The 17,640-nt window shown below is 38.9% G+C and overlaps 1 protein-coding gene across 1 annotated transcript; it reads right to left on the bottom strand.

The window, feature by feature from the left end:
* Positions 1-14,904: 14,904 nt before the first annotated feature.
* LOC132624293 (uncharacterized) lies at positions 14,905-16,514 on the bottom strand. The gene is made up of 2 exons (XM_060339097.1): positions 16,133-16,514; positions 14,905-15,113 (listed from the first exon to the last, which is right to left on the bottom strand). Exons 1-2 carry the CDS (start codon positions 16,512-16,514, stop codon positions 14,905-14,907), a joined length of 591 nt encoding a protein of 196 aa, XP_060195080.1.
* Between the last annotated feature and the right edge of the window lie 1,126 nt (positions 16,515-17,640).

Below are 17,640 nucleotides of genomic sequence, written 5' to 3'. Positions count from 1 at the left end.
TCTCCTGTCACAGATCTTGTTCTTTCTTGTAGTGGCGTGTGTTTTGTGGGTATGTATGTATGTAGTTTATATATGTAAACTATATGCAGCTTTTTGTTAGAATAAGTGGTAAATTGTGATTAAAATCAGAGAATAATAAGATTGTTTAGTGCTATCAAAAGTATGATCTCTAATATTTGAATATAGACTCATTCAAAAGAAAAGACATTGAATAGTTTATCTCTATCCTTTTCAGAGCTTTTTACAATAGTTAAGGTTTTGCTGCAACATGCATTCATGAGTGAAGTTTAGTTTGTAAATTTTTTGGGTTCGGTATCTCTTTTGTGTCTACTAATATAAATACAGATACATTTGATGAGGTTGAAGGTCTACTTGCTGATAAAAATGATTAAGCTTCTAATAATTCTCTTTCTCAATTTTTTTTTAAAGTTAAATATCACTAAGCAAGCTTTAGTGGGTTTTTTTATTAATGAAAAAAAAAACCAATAAAAAAGAGAGAAACAAAACTAAGGGATTTAGGTTTTTTTTAAATAGAAGCCCTAAATCGTAAATAAAAAATGGCAATCACACTCTAAATGGAAATTCTTGTCAATCTTCCTCTTGAAGCTATGCAAGTCGCTATTGGGATTTGTAAGAACCACCGAAGTTGCAGCTGCTTTCATCTGAGCTGCGCAAGGTTAATTCGAGATGATGTGACTCTACATCTTCCTTCATTGCTTGAGCTGTAAGAAATGATCCTTGATCGGCATGAGTGGTAAGAAATCTCCTTCCTCTTCTAGATCTTCATCTGTGGTTAAATGTTCGTCAATTCACACTTCCTCTGCTATTGCATGATTCAAAGTAGCTTAGAATTTCTAAGCACCAACTGAGTGTCTTCCTTCTCCTTATGGTTGATATCATATAGAAGCACCTCAAACTCTCACCAGGTACTATGAATCTTACCCAACTAGAGTATTTCTCAAAGATTAGAAGAGTCTTTTCACATTAAATAGCAGAAATTTTCAGATCCTAAGCACTCTTGCACAATATCATTCTTATTGCTGCTACAAGGGTCACTATATGTTAAGCTTTACCAAATATTGATAAATTTCCAATAGAATGAGCAAAGCTAATACCACACATCGGAAATCTGTCAATATAAAGAAAGTGCCTCCTCTATAGAACCTTTATCTCAATTCGGATCATCTATCTAAATATTCCTATTCCATAGATTAGGAATTTGATCTTTGTCTAGGTTTAGGATTCTTCTTCTTGTAGAGGGTAATTCATAGAATGCATTAAAGGACACTTCACCTGCAAAATCAAAAGCATAGTTAGTTAAAAAATCTGTCAGTGTGTTCCCCTCCCTAAATATATGTTGGATTAGCACATTGCCAGTGCTCATTCTCTTCCTGATCTTCTCCACTTCCACAATGGTAGTGTAACACGTCGTACCTTTAAACTAGGCTATGATTCATGATTTGGGACTTAGAATATCAGACGAAAGTGTTGAAAATTGAAAGTGAATTTCGACGGTCAAGGTGCGGGCCGTACTTACAAGTACGAGCCGAACTTTTAAGCCGCACTTGGCATGGAAAAAATGGAGTTTCTGGAAATTGGCCATCAAAGTACGGGCAAAATGTACGAGACGCACTTCCATCCCATACTTCGCAGTGATTTTAATCCAGCTATTGGAATACTTTAAAGTAAGCCCATTCCAATCATTCCAAGTCAAATTCTAACATGTATTCATGTAATCTAAACAAGAAAACCATTGTTCTTAACCTAAGGTTTTCAAGAAAATCCAATTAGAGGGATTCAAGATTTAAGCTTTGAGATTTTTCTTCAAAATTCATATTTTTGTTACAAGTTTTGAGCATACCAGATATGCAGGGCTTCTATCCACGTGTGGGAACATCTTTGTTCTTCCCCATACCACGTTCTTCATGATTATGCAAGAGTTCACCAAAACTAGGGTTCTTAGATAAGTTCATGATAAACCCTAAGTCTATGCACCATGATATACCCATGTACCACGATATACTATGTTAGATTACTAGCTCGTTATTGTATTCCTAATCTTCCATTTTGATTATTGGGAATCTGTTCGTAATCCATGAAGACTGATAAGTAGCATTTCATGGGTTCCTACATGCAAGATATTAAATATTATGCTTACTTCCATGAATATCCTACATGTCTACACGTTTTTATGCAAATAAATTATGTAATCTTTATCCATGTTATAATACAAAATATCCATATTATAATACAATTCATGTTTTTATTTTATTTTATGAAATTCATGGCTTCTCAGCCAACTATATCATGTTCATTTTTTTGGGAGTTGCACAGATTACCGAGAAGGTTTTATGCTTGAAACTACGTATGCCAATATAGGATAAGGATCGCTCTGCCCAGTAGGATGATTCCTTCATATATTCCCATTGCGGGATTTGGATCCATTCATGTCATGTTAATTTCTTGTACCCCGACAAGGTACAAGATGGCTTAGCTGATCCGGCAGAGATCAGACGCCACATACTAACGTGGTGGTTTCATGTCGATTACATTAATGCTCTCCCACATATACTTTTCTCATGTTTTATATATATACATATACATATACATATATATATATATATATATATATATATATATATATATATATATATATATATATATATATATATATATATATATATATATATATATATATATATATATATATATATGTATGTATGTATGTATATATGTATGTATGTATGTATGTATGTATTTAATTTCATGCTCATGATCAAGTTTCAGTTTCAGTTCTGTTATTCCATGTGCCATGCTTATTTCATTTAGTTGCTTTACATACCAGTACATTCAATGTGCTGATGTTGTTATCCTTATTTATTGTCATGTCACATTTATCAAGTTAAGGTATGCTAGGTGCCTTATCCCAGCAAGTATGTTTTACAATTCAGATTCATGATAGAGGTTCCATAGACCAGTCAGTCAGTTATGTCAACACTCAAAGTTGTGTAACCATCTTTGGCTCAATTTATGATATTTCTGCATTCGTGTTTTATACAAGTATTTTATTAAATATATTATGATTTCTCATGTTCTATTAAGGTTCATCATGTTTAATGTTATATTTCGCACATGTATATGCCGCATGTTGATTCACCAATAGTTCACTCGATCACATGCAATCAGGCATCGAGTGTCGTGTTACGCCCAGGCCATGGTTCAGGGCATGACAAAGCTTGGTGTTAGAGCACTAGGTTCAAGTGTCTGAAGGAGTCTATGAAACCGTGTCTAGTAGGGTCACTTTTACATGTGTGAGAGCCCCACACATATAAATAGTTGACCACCAAAACATTCAGGATTGTCACACTTCTTTCATACTCTAGATCGTGCAGTTAGAGCAGTATTTTCAGAAATTCTTCTAACTCATGCGAATTACGTATTTCAAAAATGACTCCGAAAAGAAAGTACAGCAAGAGGAATACAACTCCTAATCAGAGGGCTACCGCTGATGCAGCTCAAGAAGAAACCATTTAGACTCAGACAGCTGCTACAGGCGCAGCAACCCCAACCGCTCCTACAGCTACACCTCTGAATGCTTCAGACATGGATGTTAGAGGAGCTATTCAGTTGCTCACTCATATCGTTGCTAACCAGGCGCAACGACAGGAAATGACTCTTAGCTCAGGTGCTAGTGGTGGGCCAACCAGTTCTAGAACCCAAGAGTTTCTTCGCATGAAGCCTCCAGTGTTCACGGGGTCTAAGAATGTCACGACCCAATTTCACTAAGTCGTGCGGGCACCTACCTTTCCCACCTCGATAGGCGAACTCTTAGCTCAATATTCATAAATAATAGAAAATAGCGGAAGAAGTAAAATAGTGAAAGTCTCACAATTATAATATAAATAAGAAAATGCGGAAGTAAATAAAATTCACCCTAGTATCTGGTCTGGTCATACAAGAGCATCTAACTAAATACTACAAGTCTGAATCCTAAGTATACATCAATAGTCTCAAAAATATGTCTTAGAACGAAAATAAAGACATAGTAGATAGAGGAGTCTTCGGATAGCGAACGTCCATATGCTCACCCTGTAAGACTCGAATCAGCAAATCCTTGAAACAGTCAACCACGAGGAGTAGAAATCGATCTCTCCTAATACTCTGCATTCATAAAAGAATGCAGCAAGTTCAGGTTAGTACAAACAACAATTACTGGTAGGTATCATAGACCGACTAAGTTTAGCTAATATATATCAGGTCAATACAGTAAGATAAATAGGTAATCAATCAAGGTATAAGTCAAACACAAGCTAGAAATTAAGTACACGTCATCACCAAGGTTATAACATCTAAACTCAATTGTGTCAAGTCTCAAATACTCAGTCCGAATCTTTATATCACAAGCATATCACAAGAATATCACAACAGAAGCCAAGTGCAATGCAATGAAATAATTTATGAAATGTATATACAATGCAATGTTGTGTACACATGTACTATAAACAGAAATATCGACGTCTCGGTAGCACAACTTGCCTAGAGACGACCAGTCCACCCTTCACGCCTACCGACCACCCCGTATCACACAGCATAGAATGGTCGCGTAATTAGTACCTCCCAACTATTTCAAAAACAACATAGGCCACATCATCACCCCCTGTCAAATGTCAAGATGAGTGTTTAATGTATGATTCAAGTATGCAGATGACAACAACAAGATCACTTATCTACACTCATTCCGCTCCGGTACATAACCTCGGATCATGGACTCTCAGCTCTCTTTCATGCTCTCCGGCAAAGACCTCGAAAGCTAGACTCTCTCATTTATCATCATCAGGACCATAACCATGCAATATCAATGTATCATGGAAATGAGTATGAATACGATGCAATGCAATATCAACAACCAATTCAATCCCAAATAGTACCACACAGGGCACACAAGTAATATCATGAAAAGGCTACACAATAAGCCATATAGAACACTATCCCCGTATCAAACATCAACAAGATACTACAATATCATGAAAAGGCTACACAAGCCATATAGAACACTATCCGTGTATCAAACATTAACAAGTAAGGTACCATAATATCATGAACAAGATATGTCAATAGTCTTCAATATCTACTATCACCACGTGGTATCAAGTCAACAATAATAGAACAAATCAAGTCACAACACAACAGGGTGGCTAGCCCTAATCACACAATAGGGCCCAACCTAAGACAATATCCAACCCAACTTTATACCCGAGAGGTTACATGCTTTCTCCGACAATATCGTCTAAATATATGTTTCGCTAAATGAAGTCTCACCATAGGATAAACCGTAACCTACCTGGAAGGTCGAACATTAATATCACCAACAATCACACCTTAGCCTTTCCTTTCCTTTGAGCCTCGAGATCAAGAGAGTCTATTCATATTCGAAATCTAGATTAAAAATCACGAATATCTATATGTATATTGCTATAATTTAAATTGGGTCAAAACCAACCTAGAATTTGGGGAAATGAGGCCCACAAGGGCAAAACGGGAAATTTGTGGGTAAATTATCTAATTAAACACTAGGTGATCAAAACCCATCAACTAATTGCTAAATTTAATTAAGGATTCATCCAATTTCGAAATCCAAGAAAAATCCCCAATTTTGGGTATAAACCTTAACTCTTAAATTCAAGAATTCATCACTAATAATGGAAAGTATATAATTAACAACTTTAGATACATCATAATACAGCATAAACACAATCAATTTCATCATTTAAAGCAACTTAGGCAGTCTAACCAATTTTATGAACTTCTTAAGAAAGACCCATTAAACCCTCTTTCATGAAAACCTCCAATTTGCTACTTTAGAAATCGTGGATTAAAGCTTAAACCAAGGGAATGAATCAAAGGAAAATACTTAGATTACGGTTTAGACCTTACCCCATGGAAAAAAATTGAAGAACATCCTTAATTTCTCCCAAAACCAAGCTTTCAAAATGAGAGAAACCCCAAACAACATTAATAGCAAAAATGTCCAACTGTTCCGCCTTGTTTCTGGTGTCAAACGATCCCAAAATTCGCTTTTAATCCCTCCAATGGATTCCTTGTGAGATTTCACTCAAGTTAGGCTTTTGAATCACTCCATTTGACCTTATAATGAATGAGATATGGTGATTTCAATATTTGAAAGAATGCAGATTTTTAAATACGAATTCAGTGCCAATTTCATAATTAATTAGAAAAATCTGTCAACCCAATTCTTAGTAAATTGACCATAATTCCCTCATACGATGTCGAAACTTGACGATTTCAGTTGCTGTGGTTTCCAAATTATGATATGGATATAATGGTTTCGTCGAAATACGAATCAAAGGCCGTTTGCTCAATATGGTACCCTTTATGCTCAAATCGACGTCGAAAACGAAAACAATCACCATATAATCCAAACTTATCCAAAACTCATTGGAATCTAACCAAACTTTGTAGACGTGTCCAAAATTATCATACAAACTTATTGAAACTTTCAAAACATCGACACGGGATCATCTTGACCCGATATTGACCGTGGCCAACTCCAATTCTAACTTAATCAGTTTCTCAACTAATGACCCAAATCACACTCGAACCCTTCGGGAATCAAACCAATGACACCACTAAGTCATAAATCACCCTCCAAACCTAATGGAATTGTCGAAACTCGATTACGACACGTTTACCCAAAAGTCAACTTTGAGTCAAATGATTTTCGCTTTAAGGCCAAATTTTCTATAAGTCATTCCAAAATCCAAAACGATGCCTAGGGAGTTGTGCCACTGGTCCCTGCGGGTCAAAATAGTACTAACAAGGCTCGAGAACTAGTCAACGAGGGAAAAAATGGTAAAAATACAATAACGACCAAACAGGTCGTTACAAAGAAGGAGGAGGATCCGCAGAATTACATTGATGGGCTGCATAAGGTGTTTCGTGTTATGCATTCCACGAAAACAGAGGCAGCAGGGTTTGGATCCTATCAGCTGCAGGATGTGGCTCACATTTGGTATGAGACTTGGGAATAGTCCCCAGCGGAGAATGCACTTCCCGCCACTTGGGATGAATTTGTAGATGCTTTCATTGACCACTTCATGCCAATTGAGGTTAGGGAAGCAAAAGCTATGAAGTTCGAGAGGTTAAGGTAGAATAACATGATTGTTCAGGAATATTATCTCAAATTTGTGTCGTTTTCCAGACATGCTCCCCACATGGTTCCCGATATGAGAGCCATTGTTAGAAGGTTTGTGCTCGGGCTTAAACCGGAATTGCACAGGGATGCTAATATAGCTACTCAAAATGACAAGATAACTATCTCCAAGTTATAAATGCAGGTTAATGAGGAAAAACTGAAGGAAGAAGAAACACTACATAAAAAGAAGGATAGGGAATTTAGCAACAGGGCCAAGTCTTCTAGTAACTTTAATCAGGGTGGAGGCAGATAGTTCTTTAAGAATAGGTCAGCAGTACCTGCTCCAGCTGCAGCCAATGCCCCAGATGCACAGTCTAGGAATGATCAGAAGAAATAGAATTTCAGACCAGCAGATTCCTACTCTCAGTTTAGTGTGGGTTAGCAAGCCTATACTAACCCGGTTTGCAGCAAGTGTGGTAAGAGACACCCCGATGAGTGTCATATGGGTATGGATGTATGCTATAGCTGTGGCCAGAGGGGCCATATTCAGCGAAATTGTCCGTCTGCTATGCAAGGTACTGGAGGTAATGTGGCTCAGTCCATAAATTCAGCAGCTCCTCGTAACAATCAGTCTCAGTAGGGGCGTGGAACAGCAAAGTCCGGCAATACGGGCGATGGTGAGAACCGTTTGTATGCACTGGTAGGTCGTTAAGATGCAGAGGCCCGTTGAGATGTGGTCACAAGTACGCTAACCATCTTCACTTATGATGTTTATGCTCTCATGGATCTCAAGTCTACCCTATCATATGTAACCCCTTTTATTGCTAAGAAATTTGTGATAGAACCTAAAACGTTGCATGAACCCTTTGAAGTATCCACTCCAGTTGAAGAATTAGTTATAGCTAGATGCATTTATAGGGGTTGCCGAGTTATGGTCTATCACCACTATACTATAGCAGACTTAGTAGAACTAGAGATAGTAGACTTTGATGTAATCATAGGCATGGATTGGCTTGAATCATGTAATGCTTTAGTGGGTTGTAGAACCAAAATAGTAAGTTTCAATTTTCCTGACGGACTTATTGAGTGGATGGGTAATTCGGCAGTACTAAGGGGTAGGTTTATCTCTTATCTTAGAGCCAGAAAGATGATTATCAAGGGATGCATTTACCACCTAGTTCGAGTTAAGGATACAGATGCCCAGACTTCAGCTCTTCAATCAGTACCAGTTGTCAGTGAGTTCCCAGAAGTCTTCCCAGATGATCTACTCGAGGTTCTTCCGATAGGAAAATTGAATTTGGAATTGATCTAATTCCCGACTCCAAGCCAATATCTATTCCGCCATATAGAATGGCTCCAGTAGAGTTGAAAGAACTAAAAGTTCAATTGAAAGATCTTCTTGACAAGGGATTTATAGACCAGGTGTCTCGCCTTGGGGCGCACCGGTCTTGTTTGTTCAAAAGAAAGATGGTTCTCTACGCATGTGTATTGACTGCTGCCAGTTGAATAAAGTCACCATTAAGAACAAGTATCCTCTCCCCAGAATCGATGATTTATTTGACCAACTTCAGGGTGCCCAGTGTGATTCCAAAATTGACCTCAAATCAAGCTACCATCAGTTAAAGGTTAAGGAAGTTGATATTTCGAAAAACCCTTTCAGAACCCATTATGGTCATTTTGAATTTCTTGTCATGTCGTTCTGGTTGACGAATACACCAGCAGTTTTCATGGATCTTATGAATAGGGGTTTTAAGCTTTATCAAGATTTATTCATCATTGTATTTATTGATGGTATTTTGGTATATTACCGTAGTGAGGCTGACCTTGCAGAGCATTTCATAATAGTATTGCAGACACTTAAGGATCGAGAGCTTTATGCAAAATTCTCAAGTGCGGTTTTGGCTAAAGTCAGTGGAATTCTTAGGCCATGTTATTTTAGGCGAAGGCGTTAAAGTTGATTTTCAGAATATTGACCCTATTAAGAATTGGCCCACACCCACCTTAGCACCAGATATCAGAAGTTTTTTGGGTCTGGCAGGCTATTACAGATGTTTTGTAAAGGGGTTTTCCTCTATTTCTGCTCCATTGATTAAGTTGACTCAGAAAAAAGTTAAGTTTCAGTGGTCTGATGCATGCGTACAGAGTTTCGAAGAGTTGAAGAAGAGACTGATTTCTGCTCCAGTTTTGACGGTACTAGAAGGAACTGAGGGGTTCGTAGTATGTTGTGATGCTTCAGGAATTGGCCTCGGATGTGTTCTAATGCAGCATGGTAAAGTTGTGGCATATACATCTAGACAGCTTAAGGCTCATGAGAAGAATTATCTGACTCACGATATAGAATTGGCAGCCGTGGTTTTTCCACCTAAGATATGGCGTCACTACTTGTATAGAGTGCATGTGGATATTTTCACCGATCATAAAAGTCTGCAGTATATTTTCAAGCAAAGAGAGTTAAATCTTAGGAAAAGAAGATGGCTCAAATTGCTTAAGGATTATGATGTAGACATCCTTTATCATCCAGGGAAGGCAAGTGTTGTGGCCGATGCTCTTAGTGGGCATTCCATGGGAAGTTTAGTTCACATTGATACAAATAAGAGAGTTATGATCGAGGAAATTCACCATTTGGCCAGTCTTGGATTTAGACTTTTGGACTTCGAGGAGAGCTGTGTGGTTCTTCAGAATAGAGCTCTTTCCTCCTTAGTCGTTGAAGTTAAGGAGAAATAGTATAAGGATCCCTACTTGTTGCAGCTAAAAAGAGGGGATTCAAAAGCATAAGATGATATCTTTTGAACAAGGAGGAGATGATGGTACCTTGAGGTACCGAGGCAGATTATGTGTTCCAGATGTAGATGAGCTGGAAGAGTGAATTATGTCGGAAGCTCACAATTCAAGATATTCCATTCATCCAGGTTCCACTAAGAAGTACCATGATCTTAAAAATACTTATTGGCGGAATTATAAGAAGAATAATGTAGCATATTTTGTGGCTGAGTGTTCGAATTGCCAGCAAATAAAAGCCGAACACTAGAGACCTAGTGGCTTGGCACAAAATATTGATATTCCTGTAAGGAAATGGGAGATGATAAATATGGATTTCATAGAAGGTCTACCTCATTCATCCCGTAGACATGACTCTATTTGGGTGATCATTGAATGACTTACTAAGTTGGCAAACTTTTTGCCAGTCAAGACCACAGATATTTTACTAAGTTGTATATCAATAAAATTGTCAGGTTGCATGGAACCCCAGTGTCTATCATTTCAAATTGTGGTGCTCAGTTCACAGCGAGCTTCTGAAGATATTTTTAGAAAGGATTGGGCACGAAGGTGAATCTCAGTACATCTTTTCATCCTCAAACAGATGGTCAGGTAGAACATACTATTCAGACTCTTGAGGATATGTTGAGGGCATGTGTCCTTGATTTTAAAGATAATTGGGATGACCATTAAGTGTTCTTATAATAACAATTATCATGCTAACCTCATGGGACCGTTCGAAGCTCTTTATGGGCGAAGATGTAGGACACCTTGTTGCTCCCAAACACACACGCAAGTATACGCAGTCGTACAAGTAATATAGACTTTTAAGTCAAGATATCGATCCCACAGAGACTTAGATTCTACTGTTAAACTAATTCAAATTCAAATAAAACAATTTAAGAAAGTGAAAATCAAAGTGTTGGTTGTAACTAAACTAAAACTGAAAAGTAAACAATTTGTGATGGGTGTTTTTGTGACTGAGTGTATTTTGAAAGACTGTAAGATTTATAAGATGAGGGGAAGTTCTAGGGTCATGGCTTTCGACAATCCAGTTGATCTTCTGACAATTCTACCGACCTTACTTCCTGGGTTACTAGTTGACGGGTTAATTATAACTTTATGAGTATCTTCCGAGTTGCTCACACGCCTGTAGATCCTACTATAACGCCTATATCCCTATGGTCGCCAGAGGTAAAAAGAATGCATTTACTTCTCCGTATTCAACTAAGAAACGCTAAAGGGCATATTCCTATCTTCATTAGCGAGACGATTATATCGAACAAGCCCTATTTATTCTTATGACTCATGAAAATTTCCTATCCCTAGCTCAATTCACACGCCACAGATAGTGTTAAACTATTGGCCAGATAATCAAACAATTAAGATCAAGAATAAATAAGTAACCCGAAATATGAAAAGTTAATTGATAGAAATTGTCGCCAAACTAACTATCATGTCTTTCGCCACAACACTAGAATTAAGGAGTTTAGCTACTCATGATTCTCAATGAACAACAAGAATTCATGAATAATCTTGAATTGAAAATATGAAAATAAAATAAAATCTAGAGAGAAAGTAATATGCCGGCTTACTAGTATTGGAATAATCCCAGCACGTCATTAATATCGAACAAAACATATATTTATAGTTTAGGGTTGTTAACCAAATAAAAGGGTCCTAATCCTAACTAAATCGGACAAAACTGGGCATTCCCGCTTGGCCATGCGTCGCGGGTCCAACGCGGGGTCTTCAGTGATTTTCGCCCCAATTTGTGCTAAGCCCACAACGCGGGCGTGACACGAATTGTCAAAGTTCTGCAGCTTGGTTTGTTCGTCATGGACCCGCAACACGGGCCTAACACCTGAGTGTCACTCCATATTGCATCCGTGACGCGAGGCTGGCACAATTGCTCTCAATCTTTCCAGAAATTATCCTAAGTGTCGCAAGCTTCTCTCATTCACCCGTGCACACAAGATCACCTCCAGAATCAACCAAAACTGCTTGGTTCCCGTCGTTTGTCTTCATCGTACCTAGACACATGAAATATTTCGACATAAGCTCAAATACAACGATTTCATCATAGATTAAGCATAAAAGTCATAAGAATGAGATGTAAAATGACACGAAACATAGATATTTGTGCCCAATATCACCACCCCTTACTTAGACTTTGCTCACCCTTGAGCAGCCACAAACCAACACCAAACTACACTTCTCACTTAACTCATTCAAATAGGTCTGCAACGGGATTCAGTTAGTATGGCTATCTCTAAAGAAAGATTTTAAAACCCAAAAAAATAGGCCAAGTTACGAAAGCCATGCCAAAGATTTGAAACCTCATTTTTAGCAACAATGACCATCTTCCTTAAAAGCACTTCATTTGTAAAACCAATTGACCCAACGACACCACTTTAAAGCATGTAAACATGCTTATGATCAAGAAATCAACACTTCACCTCTCTATTGCTAATTATGTGCCCTCACCAAAAGGAAGGAGTCCATATCTCTCAAGATTCACATATGTTTAAATCAATGGACTTGAAATCAATAATTACACTCACTCTCACAAAGAATATCATATGCAAAGTACGACGTTCCATAGGCTTTCCCGTAGTGTAACCACTCCACTAATATAAGTAAGACGAGCCTAGAATCAAGTAGGACTTCGAGGGTTGTAATGTAGGCTAAGAGACGGGTAGGAATTATTTGGATAGTAGTGACTAAACTCCCTAAGCACTTTAATACATATACTCCTATCATTGTTGCACAATTTCTTCAGTAGCCCTTATTCAATACCAACCAACCTTTAAATTTCTCCCAAGTCACCCAATTTTTTTCTTTGTTTAAGCACCACTCTTTTAAAAGTTACACAAGTTAAATGGGAAAAATTTTCGCTACATGTTTTTCATTTTTATTTCTTGTCTTTTTTCAGATTTTTTTTTTTCAATTTCCAACCAACAAGTGAATTAGTTCTTTCCATTCGGTGCTCCCATAGTCTTCCTAGATTACAATTACCAACCACTTCCTCTCTTTCATTCACATCCCCAACTTCCATTATATAAGTAAATGATTAAAGTGCTCATAGAGTCTTTAGATAAAAAATCAAGTTTTATAGAACGAAGGGGTAGAGGCTAATCACTGCTATCAGCGAAAAGGCTAAAGGCTTAAAGAGGTTACCTAGGGTGCTATTTACAAGTTGGTAGGATAACTTTTTAGGCTTTTTAGTGACTAATGAAACAAACGCCTCTATCATTTTCTAGGCTCAACCGAACATCATTTCGCTTCGCGAACACACAGGGCAAGTTCTAGATGTCAATACCAAGCATGGATGCAAATGCAAAACCTTACACACACATAGCACACAATCAATGCAAGAGGGATCCGATTGTCCCTCGAATCAAACAGCAATAGAAATCACAATGCCAAGTGGGTCATAACGAGTCAAACAAAACCAATTTGCAAGTGCTTTCAAGCAAGGTAACACAATATCAAGGCATGCTTTCACAATTTTTTTAAGATCACTCATATACCAATACTTCACCTAACCCGTGCACCTAGAATTTGAATACACCTATCCTAAGGACTAATTTCCCCTTAAGCAGGTTGTCATCAACCCGTCATCAGGAAAAACGCTTTCTATAACTAAGAAATAAAAACAAAAAGAAAACAGAAATCCTAACGGATGACTCATGCCACTACCGAGGGCCTAATAAAAAAAACAAAATCTTTTTTTAAAGTAATCCTAATTAAAAATAAAGACTAAACTAAAATTAGATCCTAAAAAAAAACCCTAAGGCATAAGCATCCTCTATCTCGCGACGTACTCCCACCCCATACTTACTTGCATGCACTGCCCTCAAAGCATATGAAAAGATAAAAATAAAAGTAAGGCGAGAGATACTCCCTGGGTCCCACTAGGTCCTAATCATCCTCATCAAAGTCATCAGCCTCGCCATCCTCAAGCTCAGCTTCAATCTCAATATCTTCTTCATTCTCTTCCTCTGCCATATGCGACTTCACCTCTTCACTAGCGGTGATGTCGGCCTCCTTCAAGTCCATCGAATTCACATCCTCATCAGCCGGCAGTCTGGACTCCTCACCCACAAGAGCCCGAGAGTATGGAGTGTGAGAGACCTCAGCAAATGCACCAGAGAAATTCACATCAAATTTTTCGCCCGCATAAATTGCCATCTTGTATCGTTGGGCTAACGAAGTGCTCTGGCCCGCTCTTTCTTCAGTCGGGGTCAGCTGTTATTTCATACTGAGCTCCGGTGCTTTGACATTCGAAATGTCAAGTATCTCCTCTGGTGCTCCTACGACCCTGTCATGTGGCCTATGCAAGTTCTCATCTAGGGGAAGTATGTATGACCTGAGGGTATTTCTAAAACTCAGTCTCGGAGGTACACTCTTACGAACCTTTTTCATCTCTTGCATCATCAAGTGCCCTATGTTGACGGGTTGTCCCGTCATTAAAAAGAAAACAATGCACACTTTTTTTTTTGCACTTCAGAATAGTGCTCCAACGACAAGATGCTGTAGTTTAAGTGACACAGACACACTCTGGCTTCTTAGAAAAAATTGCTCATCCTTAAGAATTTGTGGCGCCTATACTTGCATGCATAACAGGCCCATGAAGCTCTCAAATCTGGGCCACACAATGTCTCTCGGATGGCCTTGTAGTCAGGCCATCTGCTGAACTTCTCCAATGGCTCAGTGGGATAATCCGAGACCCCAAGATGTGCACACAATGTCGTCGCCGAGATCGGCACCCCCTCTCCCCTCAAGTAAACACTCTTCGGCCATGTACCGTCTTGAGGAAATCGGATGTTAGCATAGAATTCCAATACCAGATCAATGTTTCACGTCCCTGGTGAGTCAAAGACTTTTACCCACCGCATCTCCACAATCTTATTTTAGACATTTCGGAATCTACATTCCAGAGTGGATGGGTTTATGGCCCGCTCGTGCATGTACCCGAGTGTGGGTTTGAATTAAGAATACCAATCCTCAGCATGCCCAAGTAGATCCGGCTGAGGTCTCCCAGGTGGAGGACGAGGAATAGGTGCACTGGGTTGCTTGCCCCCCGAAGTGGATTTCATGAATTTCTTTGTTGTTGAGGGTTTAGCTCTAGCCCTCTTCGTGCCCTGAGAGGTGGAGGTCGCAGCCGACTTTCCTTTACCCTTGGTGTTAGCCATTTTGCCTGTAAAACAAACACTACCAAACAATGAATCCAATTTCAAAGACCAAGGAGTCGTAAAACGACCCCATACTTACTTCAAACTATATTACAAAAAAGGAAAACAAAGAAATTAACTAAATTAGACTAGAATCAAAAGAAAACAAAAATCAATAAGCTAACTAGTTCATGTTTTAGGACTTTGGGTTGGTGGTTCATGATTTTTCTCAACCCAACTCATAATTAGTGAAGCACAATTGATATCCAAGGGTTCGTACAACTATTTGATGTCATATTTCTACTAAAGACTTCACAATTCCACATAAAAATTCATTCGAGCATTTTTATGAACAGCTTGCGGGCATAGAATCATCCCTTTTATTTTTAAGCAACAATGGTGGGGCGGGTCTATCCTTTAAAAAAAAATTGAACCGCCTTATTAGCGTTGAGACCACGTCGCGGGTCCAATGCAGACTATTTAGTTTTTCAACAAAAATCTTTGCAGGCGTCACACCCGCGTCGCCTGTTCAATGCACAAAAAACAGTTGCAGTAAAATGTTGATCAAGTATTGGCCCCGCGTCGCGGGTCCAATGCGCAAAATCTAGTTGCAGGAACTTGAAGTGCAGACGTTAGTCTTGTGTCGCGGGTCCAACTCATACATCACACCTGGATCATTTTTTGATAATTTTGTGGTCTTCCTCCTTCCCTCGTCCTGCAACATGAACAAACGTGACCTATATGTACAAAAACGTTGGGTTGTCTCCCAGCCAGTACAAAAACGTTGTATTTTTCTTTTTCTTTATGCTACTTTTACAAACACAGTGTGCCTCCCAAGAAGTGCTTAATTTAACGCAGCACGACGTAGGCTTTACTCAAGCCTCTTCTAGATCCACTGAGGTCTTCTCTGGATTTATGACCTCTCCAAACTAGTGCTTGATCCTCTACCCATTTAGCAAGAATGTCCACTCTGCATTCAGCGGTTTCAGCTCAACCGCTCCATGTGCGGTTACCCGAACAACTTCAAACGGACCAGACCACTTACTTTTTAACTTCCCTCCTAAAATCTTCAGCCTAGCGTTATACAACAATACTAACTGCCTAGGCTTAAAGTCACGAGGTTGGATGCACTTGTCGTGAATTCTCTTAGTTCGCTCCTTGTACATTTTCGCGTTCTCATAGACATGATAGCGAAATTCCTTCAACTCGTGCAGCTGCAATAGTCTCTTTTCTCTAGTTTGAACCATGTCTAAATTCAGCTTCTTTATCGCCCCATATGCTGTATGCTCGAACTTAACCAGTAGATGACATGCCTTACCAAAGACGAGTTTGTAGGAAGATGTGCCAATCGGAGTTTTGTAGGCTATTCTGTATGCCCACAGAGCATCATCGAGCTTCAGCAACCAATATTTCCTACCCACTCTCATAGGGTCTTCTCCAAAATCCTCTTAGTTTCTTTATTCGATACCATCACTTGACCACTTGTTTGAGGATGATAAGCAGTCGCTATCTTGTGTTTCACTCTATCCTTGAGCAATAATTTACCAAAGAGCCGATTGCAAAAGTGTGTACCTTGATCGCTGATGATGGCTCGAGGGGTTCCAAACCTTGTAAAAATGTTCTTCTTCAGAAATATTACCACCACACTAGCATCATTTACGGGAAGTGCAATAGCACCCACTTCAAGACATAGTCTACAACAACCAGTATGTACCTATTCCCCTTGGACGGTATGAAGGGACCCATGAAGTCGATACCCCACACATCAAATAGTTCGATCTCTAAGATGCCCTTCAAAGGAATTTCATGACGCTTGGAGATATTTTCGATCCTTTGGCAGTTATCACAGGCTCGTACAAATTCATGAGCATCTTTGAGCAAAGTGGGCCAATAGAACCCGGATTGAAGTACCTTCGTAGCTGTTCTGTCACCAGCGTGATGTCCCTCATAGGGTGATGAGTGACACTTCTCAAGAATCGCAGGGACCTCTTTCTCTGGAATACACCTTCTTATCAGCTAATTTGTGCCAACCCTGTAGAGACAGGGCTCATCCCATACATAGAAACGGCTATCATGCAAAATTACCTTCTTCTTCTCGTGATTAGCACCAGGGTGGTAAATCTCACGTACTATAAAGTTCACCGTGTCTGCATACCATGGCACCTCAGCTGATTGAAGAGCAAAAGGTTATTCATCAGGAAAAGTATCCTTAATCACCACTGCTTCATCTACATGTCCCTGATCTTCCAATATCGATAGATAATTTGCTACTTGAATTTCTATGCCCTTCTGGTCAAGAATCTCAATGCCAAACACTTGCACCAGCAACACCCAACGAATAAGCCTCGGGTTTACGTCCTTCTTCATAAACAAATAATGAACTGCAGTGTGATCAGTACATACAATCACCTTAGTGCCCACAAGATATGATCGAAATTTGTTAAAGGCGTATATAACCGCTAATAACTCCTTCTCTGTGACAGTATAGTTCATCTGGGCTACATCAAGTGTGTTGCTGGCATAATAAATAGGATGAAAAATCTTGTCTCTTTT

This window comes from Lycium barbarum, chromosome 12, assembly GCF_019175385.1.
Source record: "Lycium barbarum isolate Lr01 chromosome 12, ASM1917538v2, whole genome shotgun sequence".
Lineage (NCBI taxonomy): Eukaryota > Viridiplantae > Streptophyta > Magnoliopsida > Solanales > Solanaceae > Lycium > Lycium barbarum.
Note: the sequence above shows the minus strand (reverse complement) of the source record. Positions and strands in the feature narration are given on the sequence as shown.

Excerpts from the sequence above, each read along its gene's own strand:
- LOC132624293 (XM_060339097.1), bottom strand. The coding sequence starts at position 16,514 with ATGAGAGTGGGTAGGAAATATTGGTTGCTGAAGCTCGATGATGCTCTG. Across the intron at positions 15,114-16,132 it reads TTTAGGAGGGAAGTTAAAAA|GCAAAATGGCTAACACCAAG; the intron begins GTAAGTGGTCTG and ends TTTGTTTTACAG.